The sequence below is a fragment of the Salmo salar genome, chromosome 15 (assembly GCF_965601325.2).
Source record: "Salmo salar chromosome 15, fSalSal1, whole genome shotgun sequence".
Taxonomy (NCBI): domain Eukaryota; kingdom Metazoa; phylum Chordata; class Actinopteri; order Salmoniformes; family Salmonidae; genus Salmo; species Salmo salar.
The window spans coordinates 102,867,653-102,886,166 of record NC_138305.1 but is presented as its reverse complement, the minus strand read 5'-3'; the positions used below and the strand labels follow the sequence as shown (position 1 = coordinate 102,886,166).

The 18,514-nt window shown below is 42.7% G+C and overlaps 1 protein-coding gene across 2 annotated transcripts in view; it reads right to left on the bottom strand.

Annotated features, from left to right (window-relative positions):
- Window positions 1-4,082: 4,082 nt before the first annotated feature.
- The window catches only part of p38b (mitogen activated protein kinase p38b), a 28,618-nt gene continuing 14,186 nt past the window's right edge, over window positions 4,083-18,514 (bottom strand). Inside the window, exons 7-12 of one of the 2 annotated variants that reach the window (XM_045695164.2) lie at window positions 18,298-18,412; window positions 14,384-14,455; window positions 12,391-12,470; window positions 9,996-10,074; window positions 9,538-9,711; window positions 4,083-4,575 (exon numbers count right to left, since the gene is read on the bottom strand). In XM_045695164.2, the coding sequence (XP_045551120.1) occupies window positions 4,508-4,575; window positions 9,538-9,711; window positions 9,996-10,074; window positions 12,391-12,470; window positions 14,384-14,455; window positions 18,298-18,412 (588 nt within the window). In that variant the 3' untranslated portion in view covers window positions 4,083-4,507. 2 annotated transcript variants of the gene reach the window in all.

Here is an 18,514-nt window from a genome sequence, read left to right as displayed (position 1 = left end):
GGTTTAATATCCCACGCCTGATAGCAGCTATAGGTTTAATATCCCACGCCTGATAGCAGCTATAGGTTTAATATCCCACGCCTGATAGCAGCTAGATAGGTTTAATATCCCACGCCTGATAGCAGCAAGATAGGTTTAATATCCCACGCCTGATAGCAGCTAGATAGGTTTAATATCCCACGCCTGATAGCAGCTAGATAGGTTTAATATCCCACGCCTGATAGCAGCTATAGGTTTAATATCCCACGCCTGATAGCAGCTAGGTAGGTTTAATATCCCACGCCTGATAGCAGCTAGCTAGGTTTAATATCCCACGCCTGATAGCAGCTAGGTAGGTTTAATATCCCACGCCTGATAGCAGCTAGATAGGTTTAATATCCCACGCCTGATAGCAGCTAGATAGGTTTAATATCCCACGCCTGATAGCAGCTATAGGTTTAATATCCCACGCCTGATAGCAGCTATAGGTTTAATATCCCACGCCTGATAGCAGCTATAGGTTTAATATCCCACGCCTGATAGCAGCTAGATAGGTTTAATATCCCACGCCTGATAGCAGCTAGGTAGGTTTAATATCCCACGCCTGATAGCAGCTAGGTAGGTTTAATATCCCACGCCTGATAGCAGCTATAGGTTTAATATCCCACGCCTGATAGCAGCTATAAGTTTAATATCCCACGCCTGATAGCAGCTATAGGTTTAATATCCCACGCCTGATAGCAGCTAGATAGGTTTAATATCCCACGCATGTTCGTTCAATCTTCTAGTACGCGACGTTTATTTGTCCCCTCCCCCCTTCCTACAGAACACAACCTGCTTTGTCTGTTCATTAGGTTTGGCCTTATCCAGGTGCTATGCAGGGACTAGTCAGTGACCACACCCCATGAGCACAGAGCACATTTACAAAATGTACATTTAGTCAAGATAACGCCAGGACAGGGACCCCACGTTGAAATAGCTAAAACTCTAGACCAAAACACGCAGGGCGATGCTGGTGTGTGAAGTGGTTCATACTACAACTCTACCAAAGGACAAGACCAGAGAACATGGAGATCATCCCCACGCTGAAATGGTGAAGAAATCTACAAACTAAAGACCAATTATTCAGGCTGCAGCTGTTTAAGTACTTTAGTCTAGTAAACGCAACCAGTCGAACGACCGAATCGTACTCCCAAAGACTTTGATCGATGGTGGACAAACCAGACAACCTATCCAGCAGACAGACCGGCGATCACAGAGGGACCACAAAGGCCCTCTCTGCGAAGGGGTGGGGCCGCTCTTGAGCTGGCCCCACCCCTTTCCTTTGTCTACCAAGCCATCATATCGACTTAGCCCATTAGGGACTTTTCAGTGTATCATGTCAGTAACCAATGTATTGTGTGTGTGTGTGTTTATGTAATTCTGTGATTGATTAGTTGGTAAATAAATAATTAAGCCAATTTGTATATCGCTAATTCATGATTTATGTTAGGATTCGTGCAGATATCCAAAGGTTTGCGACATTCAGGAATGAGACTGATGAGGTAACAATACATCAATAGAAGACTGTAATCGATAAGATATACAACTCTTCAGATATTTTTCGGGCAATTGAAACGCCATAAAACATTTTCCTGTGGTACCCCGACTTCCTAGCTAATTACTATTCCGTGATTTGTTTAGTTACAGAATAATTACAGAGAATTGATTTGATAAATATAACAGTCTTCACATTTAATGATTGAATAGACTAGTGTCATAGTCAACACTTTGTGTGTGGCCCACACACTGCTGCCTTTATTTAATTGAGTGGTGGAGTTCGTATTGCACGGCTGGTGTCTCGGTTGGATGAGGATTTCACTTAAGGACCAATGGAATGGTCTAAAATGAGAACTCTGCCCACCTGGGATACCTGGCCATGCAAAACAAACTTTACCATTAATACACATTTCCACACAACTGCTCTGACCAAAACACAACTGTGATGGCTCTGATATCTTTTCACATCGTCTTTCACTGCTTGGTTGGTGGATGCACAATCCGGCTTGATATGGCTCAGTAGTGTGAAAAGCTGTTATAAGCTACAGAGATAAGCATTGCCACTTCCTTTGCAAACCTTGAAGACTTCTAGCACATGTAGGTTATGGACTTGAGGCCACAAAGCACAAAACAGACTATTGACTTAAAAATGACTGTCTTTATTTCTTTATAAACAAAGGCATTAATTATAGTAATAGTTACTCTGCTGTAAAGACTGTTAGATGTCAGTCTTTTATGGGGATTGGCTGAAATAAACAACAGTATCTCTCCAGTTGAAATACCACCTCAACAAAGTATAAATATATCTAAGCAATTCCCTCATTTCTTTTTGACATGGATTTACATTTTTCTATTTTGCTGCTTTAAGCATGACACGTCAAGCTCCTGTTAACACATATATTCAAAACACACGCACAAATGATGAACATGCTGATAATGAAGATTGTTTAAATTCAACAAACCAAAAAAGTAATGAAGATTAAAAAATAAAATATAGAACAGATATTTACATACATTTGAGTTGATTTTGTACCCAAAAATACATATTTTTCCTAGTTTACTTAACGCCACGTTGATTGGCACATTCATTGACAACCCACAATGGCTCATATCAACTCCATCTGGTTTTAAAGTGTCAATATGGAAAGTGGTGAAACCAGAATGAATTGTCTATTCAATGGAGCGCAGCATGGTTCAACTAGGCTAGAGTCCTGGGGCTATCACAGTTATATATTCTGACTCGGGCTGTATCTCAATATTCTACAGTCGCTTCCTTCCATTGTGTCCTTCATCTGCACAGTTCTGTTCTGAAAACACAGAACAGTTGAAAGCAATATAGTTGAGCCCTACCAGGCCTTCGCTTTCTCCTGTCCAGTTCCTTTACCTCAGTGCAGATCAAGGAGATGAGGACTAGAGGAAGCAACAAAAATTGTCTGAATCTGCCAGAATGACATCATTTGGGTATTCAGTTAGCTGAATAATGATTTTACGGCTTGTGAGCACTAAATGGGCGGCAGGTAGCTTAGCGGTTAAAACCGTTGGGCCAGTAACCGAAAGGTTGATACTTCGAATCCCTGAGCTGTCTAGGTGAAGAATCTGTCGATGTGCCCTTGAGCAAGGCACTTTACCCTAATTACTCCTGTAAGTCGTTCTGGATAAGAGCGTCTGTTAAATGACTAAAATGTAAAAGGTATTAAACATCCTATGTTCTGGCGCTGGTTTTCAACAGTTTTAATACTTGGGGGGGGGGGGGGAATTCATCTGCATCGTGGTATATTGAAACATTTCTCACAGCTAAAACATTTCCTCAAAGTTAATAAGTTCATAACAATGTTGAAGAATAGACTGAATCCCTATGTGCCTCCCAAAGGCCCCCAATTCACTATATAGTGCACTACTGTTGACCATAAGCCTATGGGCCCTGTTCAAAGGAAAGGAACATACCTAGTCAGTTGCACAACTGAATGCATTCAACTGAAATATAGTCTTTCGCATTTAGTACTGCAGTATATAGGTAGTAGAGTTCCATTTGGGACACATCCTATGTCATATAACAGACCCATTAAAGCAGATCGTCAACGGTTTATGAAGCGCCTGGGAGTCTTGACACCAGTGCTGATTGACAGAAAAACAAAACCAGGGGAGTCTGACACGAACGCTGTGATTGGTAGATTGGCAGAGCGCGAGTGACAGACAAGCATTATTGCACATTTCAGATGATTCACACCATGAAATCATTCAATCAGAACACATTTCAGATGATGCACACCATGAAATGATTCAATCAGAACACATTTTCCGGATGTTTCAATTCAGCATCTAATTTCTTTCGGATATCACAGTGGTGAGCAATAGAATACAGTGGTAAGCAATAGTTTCATAATAATAAAACTTCTGAAGGAGGAATACAAAACTAGTTTAAATATAGATTTTATTCCAAATGGCACCCTATTCCCTATATAGTGCCCTGGTCAAAAGTAGAGCACTAAATAGGGAATAGGGTGCCATTTGTGACACAAATATGGACAGAATAATAAAAGAAGCATGAGATTTTTCAGAAATGGACCAATTATGGTATTAGTGGTTGTTTTCTGCTTGCCTCTGTTTCTCCCTTGAAAATACATGGTAGTAGACACATACAATCAGTATTTGTTAACACCGACTTAACAGCCCTTAAAATGTCGCTCTCCTATCCTCCATTGTAGTTCTAGCCTGGTCCCATATCTGTTTGGGTTGTACAGCCAACTCCCATCGCCATTGTCATGTCACCAGGCTATTTTTGTACCGTTTCCCTTGCAACACCTTACTGAGTCAAAATGGTGGGAGAGAGAGCGCGAGCTTAAGAAATATAACTAACAATAGACAAACGTTTGTAGGCACTCTGATGATGATATTGTTATTCCAAAAGGTGGTCTGATAAGAGGGAACCTCAGTGATGGAGATGTGTGGTGTTGACGGGAGAGGGGCTTGTAGAAATCACATCGCCCAATCACGATTCCATGTCGTTTCCATCGAAGATGGGTGGCTCAAAATCACATACCGCCTCAAAGGTCAGCCCTGTGAGGAAGGGAGGGAGATAGAAATGTGTTTCGCAGGTGTTTCAGAGCTGTCTGAGGGGTTGTGAGCAGAGCAGAGCAAAATACATTTATTTTGCAAGATGGACAAAAAGTTTGGTCCCACTTTACTTAAAAGCATTCAGGTATAATGGCCCCCCCGTCTATAAATGTTCTCATAACGGCCCCCCCGTCTATAAATGTTCTCATAACGGCCCCCCCGTCTATAAATGTTCTCATAACGGCCCCCCCGTCTATAAATGTTCTCATAACGGCCCCCCCGTCTATAAATGTTCTCATAACGGCCCCCCCGTCTATAAATGTTCTCATAACGGCCCCCCGTCTATAAATGTTCTCATAACGGCCCCCCGTCTATAAATGATCTCATAACGGCCCCCCGTCTATAAATTTTTCCAAGATGGCGTAGCAGTTCAGACGTCCTCTACCCTCCTCTTGTCGTGTATATATATATTTACATATTTTTTTCTTCACTTATTTTTTTTTTTTTTATTCTAAAAACTCAACCTCAAAGCACTCTCCTGCAACCCGCCTCACCAATTTAAAAAATAAAGTATTATTTACCTCATCTGAATTCCACAACAGAAGCTAGCAAGAGGTTAGCCATTTTCACTGGCTAACGTTGAAGTTCAGCTAGCCACGGTTAGCTGTCCTCAGCTATCCATTAGCTCGAAAAGCTATCGCCAGTTTTTGTACAGCGCGACTCAGACCAGAGCATACCGGACCTATTCTCTCTCCTTTCCCCGATTTCTACCGCAGGCTCTGGACATTTACACCTGGATCTTGCAGCTAACTAGCTGCTACCTGAGTGACTATTGGCAACGTCGGTCACGGAATTAACACACATTATTACGGAGCTAGCCAGCTGAAGAGTTCCGTCAGCCACTCCTGGGCTATTCCTGAGCTAGCCAGCTGAAGTGTCTCCTGGGCTACAACTCACCTATCCTGACCCGTTTTACTGCCGATGCGGAGCCCCATCGGGTCTTCACGACTGGACCACCGACGTTATCTGCCCGAGGGAGTTATCCAACTGGCCCCTCCGTCGCGACGTAACCTGATCGCCCATCTGCGGCCCGCTAATCGTTAGCTGTCTTTTCAGCTGCGATCTGAATAGGTCTATCGGACACTTTTCTTGGGCCACTATAACTAACTATTTTGCCAACTTGGACTGGTCCCCCCTTCCACACGGAACCCCACTAACCCACAGATCTTCTACCAGCTTGCTACCTATGGCCCGGCTAGCTGTCTGAATCTCACTGGACCCTTTGATCACTCGGCTAAGCATGCCTCTCCTTAATGTCAATATGCAATGTCCATTGCTGTTCTGGTTAGTGTTTATTGGCTTATTTCACTGTAGAGCCTCTAGCCCTGCTCATTATACCTTATCCAACCTCTCAGTTCCTCCACCCACACATGCTATGACATCTTCTGGTTTCAATGATGTTTCTAGAGACAATATCTCTCTCATAATCACTAAATGCCTAGGTTTACCTCCTCTGTACTCACATCCCACCATACCTTTGTCTGTACATTATACCTTGAAGCTATTTTATCGCCCCCAGAAACCTGCTCCTTTTTCTCTCTATTCTGGACGTCACAGACGACCAATTCTTATAGCTTTTAGCCGTACCCTCATACTTATTCTTCTCTGCTCCTCTGGGGATGTAGAGGTGAATCCAGGCCCTGCAGTGCCTGGCTCCACTCCTACTCCCCAGGCGCTCTCTTTTGATGACTTCTGTAACCGTAATAACCTTGGTTTCATGCATGTTAACATTAGAAGCCTCCTCCCTAAGTTTGCTTTAGCACACTCTGCCAACCCGGATGTCCTAGCTGTGTCTGAATCTTGGCTTAGGAAGTCCACCAAAAACTCTTAAATCTTCATCCCTAACTACAACGTTTTCAGACAAGATAGAACGACCAAAGGGGGCGGTGTTGCAATCTACTGCAGAGTTCTGTCCTGCTATCCAGGTCTGTACCCAAACAATTTGAACTTCTACTTTTAAAAATCCACCTCTCCAAAAACAAGTCTCTCACCGTTGCCGCCTGCTATAGACCCCCCTCGGCCCCTAGTTGTGCTCTGGACACCATATGTGAACTGATTGCCCCCCATCTATCTTCAGAGCTCGTGCTACTAGGTGACCTAAACTGGGACATGCTTAACACCCCAGCCATCCTACAATCCAAGCTTGATGCCCTCAATCTCACACAAATTATTAATGAACCCACCAGGTACAACCCCAAAGCCGCAAACACTGGCACCCTCATAGATATCATCCTAACCAACGTGCCCTCTAAATACACCTCTGCTGTTTTCAACCAAGATCTCAGCGATCACTGCCTCATTGCCTGCACCCGTAATGGGTCAGCGGTCAAACGACCTCCACTCATCACTGTCAAACGCTCCCTGAAACATTTCAACGAGCAAGCCTTTCTAATCGACCTGGCCCTGGTATCCTGGAAGGATATTGACCTCATCCCGTCAGTAGAGGATGCCTGGTTATTTTTTTTAAATGCCTTCCTCTCCATCTTAAATAAGCATGCCCCTTTCAAGAAATTTAGAACCAGGAACAGATATAGCCCTTGGTTCTCCCCAGACCTGACTGCCCTTAACCAACACAAAAATATCCTGTGGCGTTCTGCATTAGCATCGAACTGCCCCCGCGATATGCAACTTTTTAGGGAAGTTAGAAACCAATACACACAGGCAGTTAGAAACGCCAAGGCTAGCTTTTTCAAACAGAAATTCGCTTCGTGCAACTCCAACTCTAAAAAGTTCTGGGACATTGTAAAGTCCATGGAGAATAAGAACACCTCCTCCCAACTGCCCACTGCACTGAGGATAGGAAACTCTGTCACCACCGATAAGCCCACTATAATTGAGAATTTCAACAAGCATTTTTCTACAGCTGGCCATGCTTTCCACCTAACTACCCCTACTGCATTCAACAGCACTGCACCCCCCACAGCTACTCGCCCAAGCCTCCCCCATTTCTCCTTCTCCCAAATCCATTCAGCTGATGTTCTGAAAGAGCTGCAAAATCTGGACCCCTACAAATCAGCTGGGCTTGACAATTTGGACCCTTTCTTTCTAAAATTATCTGCCGAAATTATTGCAACCCCTATTACTAGCCTGTTCAACCTCTCTTTCGTGTCGTCTGAGATTCCCATAGATTGGAAAGCAGCTGCTGTCATCCCCCTCTTCAAAGGAGGTGACACTCTTGACCCAAATTGCTACAGACCTATATCCATCCTACCCTGCCTGTCTAAGGTCTTCGAAAGCCAAGTTAACAAACAGATTACCGACCATTTCGAATCCCACCGCACCCTCTCCGCTATGCAATCTGGTTTCAGAGCTGGTCATGGGTGCACCTCAGCCACGCTCAAGGTCCTAAACGACATCGTAACCGCCATCGATAAGAAACAATACTGTGCTGCCGTATTCATCGACCTGGCCAAAGCTTTTGACTCTGTTAATCACCACATCCTCATCGGCAGACTCAGTAGCCTTGGTTTCTCAAACGATTGCGTCGCCTGGTTCACCAACTACTTCTCTGACAGAGTTCAGTGTGTCAAATCGGAGGGCCTACTGTCTGGACCTCTGGCAGTCTCTATGGGGGTACCACAGGGTTCAATTCTTGGGCCAACTCTTTTCTCTGTATACATAAATGATGTCGCTCTTGCTGCTGGTGAATCTCTGATCCACCTCTACGCAGACGACACCATTCTGTACACTTCTGGCCCTTCTTTGGACACTGTGTTAACAACCCTCCAGACGAGCTTCAATGCCATTCAACTCTCCTTCCGTGGTCTCCAACTGCTCCTAAACACAAGTAAAACTAAATGCATGCTCTTCAACCGATCGCTGCCTGCACCTGCCCGCCTGTCCAGCATCACTTCTCTGGACGGTTCTAACTTAGAATTTGTGGACAACTACAAATACCTAGGTGTCTGGTTAGACTGTAAACTCTCCTTCCAGACTCACATCAATCATCTCCAATCCAAAGTGAAATCTCGAATTGGCTTCCTATTTCGCAACAAAGCATCCTTCACTCATGCTGCCAAACATACCCTCGTAAAACTGACCATTTTTGCCTTTACCTCCCTTATCTCACATCATTTGCTCACATTGTATATAATCTTATTTTTATTTTTTCTACTGCATCATTGATTGTATGTTGTTTTACTCCATGTGTAACTCTGTGTTTTTGTATGTTGTCGAACTGCTTTGCTTTATCTTGGCCAGGTCGCAATTGTAAATGAGAACTTGTTCTCAACTTGCCTACCTGGTTAAATAAAGGTGAAAAAAATAAATGATCTCATAACGGCCCCCCCGTCTATAAATGATCTCATAACGGCCCCCCCGTCTATAAATGTTCTCATAACGGCCCCCCCGTCTATAAATGTTCTCATAACGGCCCCCCCGTCTATAAATGATCTCATAACGGCCCCCCCGTCTATAAATGTTCTCATAACGGCCCCCCCGTCTATAAATGATCTCATAACGGCCCCCCCGTCTATAAATGATCTCATAACGGCCCCCCCGTCTATAAATGATCTCATAATGGCCCCCCCGTCTATAAATGATCTCATAATGGCCCCGTCTATAAATGATCTCATAATGGCCCCGTCTATAAATGATCTCATAATGGCCCCGTCTATAAATGATCTCATAATGGCCCCCGTCTATAAATGATCTCATAATGGCCCCCGTCTATAAATGATCTCATAATGGCCCCCGTCTATAAATGATCTCATAACGGCCCCCCCGTCTATAAATGATCTCATAATGAACCCCGTCTATAAATGATCTCATTATGGCCCCGTCTATAAATTCTCATAATGGCCCCGTCTATAAATGATCTCATTATGGCCCCGTCTATAAATGATCTCATAATGGCCCCGTCTATAAATGATCTCATAATGGCCCTGTCTATTCCATTCTACATACGTTTCCATTCTTCGATGTCCAGATCGCGGCTCTCAAAGCTCTGGTCGTAGGGGTCAGCCTCAGGCTCGTCATCTGGGTCGTGGTACTGGGAGAAGTAGGGGTGGGCCAGAGCCTGGGCAGCCGTGATCCTCTTATCTGTGTCCAGAACCAACATCTTCTCCAGCAGGTCCACAGCTACAAGGAGAAAAACGTCATCCATACCAACAGGGTCCATATTCACAAAGACTCTCAGTGTAGGAGTGCTGTTATAGGATCAGTTTAGCATTTTTCCATCATAAATCAATAAAGATTGTATGGACAAGGGGAACCTAAATAAGCACCTACTCCAAGATGCTTTTTGAAAACGGCTGCAGCAGGCCATCTTATGACTCCTTCCTCTCATTATCATCACAAATTATAACATCTTGGGGTCTGATTTACAACCAGGTGTTTTGAGTGTAAAATGATTCCAACACTACCTTGTGGGTTGGCTCCGATGAACACGTCAGAAAAATTCCTCTTGGGCATCTGAGGCAAGGAGTTGATGTAGTTCCTTGCCTGTAAACCAATGGGAGTAAAGAGATCAGAGGTCAAAGGCCAATAGCACACAAACAAGGCTGGCATCCAAAACGGCACCGTATTAACTACATAATGCCCTGTTTGACCAGGTCCCATAGGGCTCTGTGTAGGCACTATGTAGAACATAGGGTGCCATTTGGAATACACTTCAAAGCCACAAGATGACCACTTTTCTTTTGGGGTCATAGGGTTGGTTTCTCCGACCCAGATTAAGGCTACTTATTCTGGGCAACAACAACAAAATGTCTTTATCTGGGGCTGGGAAAGCGGCCACTAACTTTGTATTCAGACAGTAAAGATTATGATTAACACTAATTAGTCCCATATTAGACAAGGACTTGTCCCAAACCACATCATATTTCCATGTCCCCATTTGTGACTGTGCACTATACAGGGAACAGGGTGCCATTTGGGATCCCTCATCAGGAGAAATGTGACTAGATCACTTGATCATATGGCTGCATTGGATTAATTATCAGCACTGCTAAGAGAGGGTTTCATTGCAGATTTGGTGAATGTGCAGAGAGAGAGAGAAAGCAGAAGGAGAAGAAACAGTATTATAACTGAGTATTGTTTATTTGGTTGCAGTACTTATAATCTATCACCATGTAATGTAGCTACCATCTCTGCTCAATCAGTTCACACTTCAAGAAGAGGAACTGCAATACTGTGAATTTCAGTTCCTACTTTCCTTACCACACTGTTGTCAGAGGAGGAAGTGTTTCAATTCAAACAAATTCTGGTTTAGGCAATGTGCCAGTTTGTTAGCGTGCAATTCTTGACATATTAATACTTTATACGGCTTCATAATGCTTTACAACACTGCTATGGCAAACCAAACATTAGAAGGCAAGAGAGTAGTTGCTGCTTGACTTGCATTGACGTACAGCAAGCATCAGACACCACTCAGTGGTTATAGTAGAGCGCTGTGGGTAGCAGAACATAGAAACCTAGTCGAAAAAAGCAGCAACGTCAAAATGCTACATGTATGTTTGTCTACTTCCTCTTTATGTGGGAGCAAATATCCTCTAAGGAGGTTGTAATATTGTAGCACTGGGGATGTGGCACTGCTCAGGGCTAGGTGTGACGGCGGTGGCACTGCTCTGGGCTAGGTGTGACGGCGGTGGCACTGCTCTGGGCTAGGTGTGACGGCGGTGGCACTGCTCTGGGCTAGGTGTGACGGCGGTGGCACTGCTCTGGGCTAGGTGTGACGGGGTCAATTTGGTCAACTCAGGAAGTAAAAATGCAATTTTCAGTTTACTTCCTGAATTGACTTGGAATTTACCCCAACCCTGGGGCTAACAGTCTTGTGGCACGCAGGTTCGAGGACTTGGGTTCAAATCCTTGCTTGGCCCCATATAGAATGCATTGAATTGAGTAATTTGGTCCTGCTCACCTCGTGGCTTGGCATCCTGCTTATTAGAGAGGCTGGGGGCGTTCCTGTCAGGCGCATTATCTGTTGAAGCTGGTTTATATCTATCAGGTACGAGTCAAGGGGTATCAGCAGACAGCAGTATAGCAGAGACGGTAAGTTGACAAGCAGCTAGCCAGTGGGAGACCTGATGACTCGCATTAGCTCGTCGAGCTTATACCTGGTTTTCTGGCCTAGGCTTTAGCTCAGCGGGCTAACAGTCTTCTTTATGAGTTTTATGATAAGGCTCAACTCCTAAGACGCTCTGCAAAAAAAGGGAATAGTCTCATCTTTGGAGGGAAAGGTAAGAAAAGAGGGTGAGATTGTAAAGGTGTGTGTAAGGCAGACTGGTAGCATGCTTGAGGTTATGGTAGAGAAGAGAAAGTTCAATTAGGAGAAAGTCAAGTTAATAAATCACAGCAGTGAAACCCAAGCTTTAAACATAGAAGCAGGGCTCTATGCTGACCCTTTTTAGTTAAAAAAAATGGAGGCACAAAGAAATTTAAGAGCACACCAAAAAATATTTTAGGTAATAAAGCTAGAATTCGTAATTTTTCTAGGAGCACTGGTGCTCCTAATTTTAAATTCCAGGTCGCATAGCAAAATATTTGGGCGCATATTCAAGTAAAATGGTCGCACTGTAGAGCCCTGAGAAATGTATGTTTATTTATCCAAGTGAATAATTTGTTTTCAAATCAAAAACAGGTGTTGCATTTGACCCCATCTCACAGAGATTTAAGAGGATGTAAACATGTAAAATAGTTGCTGTTGCTGAAGAGTATAACACACTTCACAAATTGATGCAAAAACAAATAATTACCAGGCCCTTTAGCAAGTTAAGCAAGCAGAGACCTTGCAGCATAATAACTATGTGTACAACTCACAGACAAAGAGGAGATTTTCATCAAGAGCTCAGGCCCTGGCGTCCCAACGAGCATCATTATTAGCTTCAACTGATCAATGTCTAACAGGTACCGTGTGTAAAGGAACAACAGGAGCTGGCAGGGGAGGGGAGAGGAACCAGCAAGAACAGTATTTGTTGTCTTTAAAATAACTGAGCTGTACTTGATTGAGCTTGCCTGGCACAATGGAACCAAGAACAATGACAAATGCAGCCCGGGACATTGAATTGTCAGAGTTTCACACTGACTATAACATATATTATAAACTGGGTGGTTCAAGCCCTGAATGCTGATTGGCTGACAGCCGTGGTATATCAGACAGTATACCACAGGTATGACAAAACATTTATTTTTACTGCTCAAATTATGTTGGTAACAGGTTTATAATAGCAATAAGGCACCTCGGGGGTTTGTGATATGGCCAATATACCACAGCTAAGGGCTGTATCCAGGTACTCCGCATTGCGTTGTGCCTAAGAACATCCTTTAGTCGTGGTATATTGGCCATATACCACACCCCCTCGGGCCTTATTGCTATTATAAATAAAGTGTAACATACTTGTACAAACTATATCAGAATAGCTACTCAATGGTTGAAAATCAACATGACCTCCTATATTATATCTGAGGCTCTGTGTTTTGTGCAATCATGTGACATACTTGGATTTTAAACTTTATTCAAATCTTGCTATGACACACGATTGTGCAAAACACAGGGCCCCAATTGGAATTGCTAGGTGTCATCATGCTGGATAAGAACTATGGAATGTAATGGGTAAACACACTGCCTTGTTGTTAGTACCTCTGAAAACACTGACAGGCAAGGAAACACAAAGATTAGTGCCAGACTCATTCAGCAGATCCAGAGAGGAAAACATTTAGACATGTGTTACAGAAAAGGATGCTCTGTGCATCAGACAGACAATGGAAGAAGGCTAGGATAGCCTGATAAAACAGTTTTAGAGACCAAGTGTGGAGAGGTAGAAATTAGTGTGGCTACAGAAACTGACAAAGTATGAAATCTTCTACAGTGTAATTCAGCCTCATGGCATGCTGTAGGGAGAGACAACAGAGCTGATCGTAAGAGAACAAATCATAGATGGCACCATAGCGGGGTTAGTTGAAGAAGCATCGAGGCACCCCAGCGGGGTTAGTTGAAGAAGACACCACCCCAGCGGGGTTAGTTGAAGAAGACACCACCCCAGCGGGGTTAGTTGGAGAAGACACCACCCCAGCGGGGTTAGTTGAAGAAGACACCACCCCAGCGGGGTTAGTTGGAGAAGACACCACCCCAGCGGGGTTACTTGAAGAAGACACCACCCCAGCGGGGTTAGTTGGAGAAGACACCACCCCAGCGGGGTTAGTTGGAGAAGACACCACCCCAGCGGGGTTACTTGAAGAAGACACCACCCCAGCGGGGTTAGTTGGAGAAGACACCACCCCAGCGGGGTTAGTTGGAGAAGACACCACCCCAGCGGGGTTAGTTGGAGAAGACACCACCCCAGCGGGGTTACTTGAAGAAGACACCACCCCAGCGGGGTTACTTGAAGAAGACACCACCCCAGCGGGGTTAGTTGGAGAAGACACCACCCCAGCGGGGTTAGTTGGAGAAGACACCAAAGCGGGGTTAGTTGAAGAGGTTAGTTTTGCAGAGCAGCAGGTTAGGAACATAGAAGAGCTTTAGCTTAGAACACATTATTTTAGGTCACATGGTCTGGACCTGCAAAAAGCTGTTACCATCACGTCAATCAATCACCAGCAGTAGGAGTCTGTGTGTACACCGGTCTTATCCAATGTGATTCAATAAGGACATATTGCATGGGAATCTCACCACCAACCACTCGAAGGTTTGTCACGGAAACAGAGTGGTTTAATGGGTAGGCCAGGCATACTCACAAAGTAGAGGGCATTTCAGCTTCGGTACTCATATCAGACCAATAGTAGGGTAACTGAGGTTAGGGCAATGAAAGGATACGGTCAGTACCGGGAAACAGCGTTCTGCCAGTGAGGAGTTCAGCCATGATACATCCCACAGACCAAATGTCCACTGTAACAAAGAGGAAATCATTATATCTGTGTAACAAAGAGGAAATCATTATGTCTGTGTAACAAAGAGGAAATCATTATGTCTGTGTAACAAAGAGGAAATCATTATGTCTGTGTAACAAAGAGGAAATCATTATATCTGTGTAACAAAGAGGAAATCATTATGTCTGTGTAACAAAGAGGAAATCATTATATCTGTGTAACAAAGAGGTAATCATTATGTTTGTGTAACACAGAGGGACAACACGTCTACTGTAAGAGGAATAACAAATGTATACCGTTACATATAGTGGAATAACAAACATCTACTGTGACATAAAGAGGAATAACACATGTAAACTGTTACACAAAGAGGAATAACACGTGTAAACTGTTACATATAGTGGAATAACACGTGTAAACTGTTACATATAGTGGAATAACACGTGTAAACTGTTACATATAGTGGAATAACACGTGTAAACTGTTACATATAGTGGAATAACACGTGTAAACTGTTACAGATAGTGGAATAACACGTGTAAACTGTTACAGATAGTGGAATAACACGTGTAAACTGTTACAGATAGTGGAATAACACGTGTAAACTGTTACAGATAGTGGAATAACACGTGTAAACTGTTACAGATAGTGGAATAACACATGTGATACTGTTACAGATAGTGGAATAACACATGTGATACTGTTACAGATAGTGGAATAACACATGTGATACTGTTACAGATAGTGGAATAACACATGTGATACTGTTACAGATAGTGGAATAACATATCTACTGTTACATATTAGAGGAATAACATATCTACTGTTACATATTAGAGGAATAACACATGTATACTGTTACAGATAGTGGAATAACACATTTATACTGTTACAGATAGTGGAATAACACATGTGATACTGTTACAGAGAGTGGAATAACACATGTCATACTGTTATAGATAGTGGAATAACACATGTGATACTGTTACAGATAGTGGAATAACACATGTGATACTGTTACAGATAGTGGAATAACACATGTGATACTGTTACAGATAGTGGAATAACACATGTGATACTGTTACAGATAGTGGAATAACACATGTGATACTGTTACAGATAGTGGAATAACACATGTGATACTGTTACAGATAGTGGAATAACACATGTGATACTGTTACAGATAGTGGAATAACATATCTACTGTTACATATTAGAGGAATAACATATCTACTGTTACATATTAGAGGAATAACACATGTATACTGTTACATATAGTGGAATAACACATTTATACTGTTACAGATAGTGGAATAACACATGTGATACTGTTACAGATAGTGGAATAACACATGTGATACTGTTACAGAGAGTGGAATAACACATGTCATACTGTTATAGATAGTGGAATAACACATGTGATACTGTTAAAGATAGTGGAATAACATGTGATACTGTTACAGATAGTGGAATAACACATGTGATACTGTTACAGATAGTGGAATAACACATGTGATACTGTTACAGATAGTGGAATAACACATGTGATACTGTTACAGATAGTGGAATAACACATGTGATACTGTTACAGACAGTGGAATAACATATCTACTGTTACATATTAGAGGAATAACACGTCTACTGTTACACATAGGGTGGAAAACATTATGTTCAGCATGTCCATTCAGTGTCCTGCTATTATGACATCCACATGGCAAGAACATCGGCCCAAGGTCACAAGTACACCAACAATGTGTAGCCTAAATGTATAGCTTGTATACATGTCTACAGTGAGCAGATGCAGGCTGTCTAAACCACTCAGATCTCTAGCTACTGTACCTGTCATGATGTAATATATCAGATCTCTAGCTACTGTACCCGTCATGACGTAATATATCAGATCTCTAGCTACTGTACCCGTCATGACGTAATATATCAGATCTCTAGCTACTGTACCCGTCATGACGTAATATATCAGATCTCTAGCTACTGTACCCGTCATGACGTAATATATCAGATCTCTAGCTACTGTACCCGTCATGACGTAATATATCAGATCTCTAGCTACTGTACCCGTCATGACGTAATATATCAGATCTCTAGCTACTGTACCCGTCATGACGTAATATATCAGATCTCTAGCTACTGTACCCGTCATGACGTAATATATCAGATCTCTAGCTACTGTACCCGTCATGACGTAATATATCAGATCTCTAGCTACTGTACCCGTCATGACGTATTGCATCAGATCTCTAGCTACTGTACCCGTCATGACGTATTGCATCAGATCTCTAGCTACTGTACCCGTCATGACGTATTGCATCAGATCTCTAGCTACTGTACCCGTCATGACGTATTGCATCAGATCTCTAGCTACTGTACCCGTCATGATGTATTGCATCAGATCTCTAGCTACTGTACCTGTCATGACGTAATATATCAGATCTCTAGCTACTGTACCTGTCATGATGTATTGCATCAGATCTCTAGCTACTGTACCTGTCATGATGTATTGCATCAGATCTCTAGCTACTGTACCTGTCATGTAATATATCAGATCTCTAGCTACTGTACCTGTCATGTTGTAATGCATCAGATGTCTAGCTACTGTACCTGTCATGTAATATATCAGATCTCTAGCTACTGTACCTGTCATGACGTAATATATCAGATCTCTAGCTACTGTACCCGTCATGATGTAATATATCAGATCTCTAGCTACTGTACCCGTCATGATGTAATATATCAGATCTCTAGCTACTGTACCCGTCATGATGTAATATATCAGATCTCTAGCTACTGTACCCGTCATGATGTAATATATCAGATCTCTAGCTACTGTACCCGTCATGATGTATTGCATCAGATCTCTAGCTACTGTACCCGTCATGATGTATTGCATCAGATCTCTAGCTACTGTACCTGTCATGATGTATTGCATCAGATCTCTAGCTACTGTACCTGTCATGATGTATTGCATCAGATCTCTAGCTACTGTACCTGTCATGATGTATTGCATCAGATCTCTAGCTACTGTACCTGTCATGATGTATTGCATCAGATCTCTAGCTACTGTACCTGTCATGATGTAATATATCAGATCTCTAGCTACTGTACCTGTCATGATGTAATATATCAGATCTCTAGCTACTGTACCTGTCATGATGTATTGCATCAGATCTCTAGCTACTGTACCTGTCATGATGTATTGCATCAGATCTCTAGCTACTGTACCTGTCATGATGTAATATATCAGATCTCTAGCTACTGTACCTGTCATGATGTATTGCATCAGATCTCTAGCTACTGTACCTGTCATGATGTAATATATCAGATCTCTAGCTACTGTACCTGTCATGATGTAATATATCAGATCTCTATCTACTGTACCTGTCATGATGTATTGCATCAGATCTCTAGCTACTGTACCTGTCATGATGTATTGCATCAGATCTCTAGCTACTGTACCTGTCATGATGTAATATATCAGATCTCTAGCTACTGTACCTGTCATGATGTAATATATCAGATCTCTAGCTACTGTACCTGTCATGATGTAATATATCAGATCTCTATCTACTGTACCTGTCATGATGTATTGCATCAGATCTCTAGCTACTGTACCTGTCATGATGTATTGCATCAGATCTCTAGCTACTGTACCTGTCATGATGTAATATATCAGATCTCTAGCTACTGTACCTGTCATGATGTAATATATCAGATCTCTAGCTACTGTACCTGTCATGATGTATTGCATCAGATCTCTAGCTACTGTACCTGTCATGATGTAATATATCAGATCTCTAGCTACTGTACCTGTCATGATGTATTGCATCAGATCTCTAGCTACTGTACCTGTCATGTTGTAATGCATCCAGTTTAGCATGATCTCTGGGGCCCTGTACCAGCGAGTGGCAACGTAACCAGTCATCTCATCGTCTGTGTGCCGCGCCAGCCCAAAGTCCAGAATCTGAGGACAGACAGAACCAAACCATGTGGTACTTCAAGATAGTCATCTAGTGAACAGAAAAGTTACAGACTGTTCTCTCCTTGCAGTGAACTTTTAATTGCA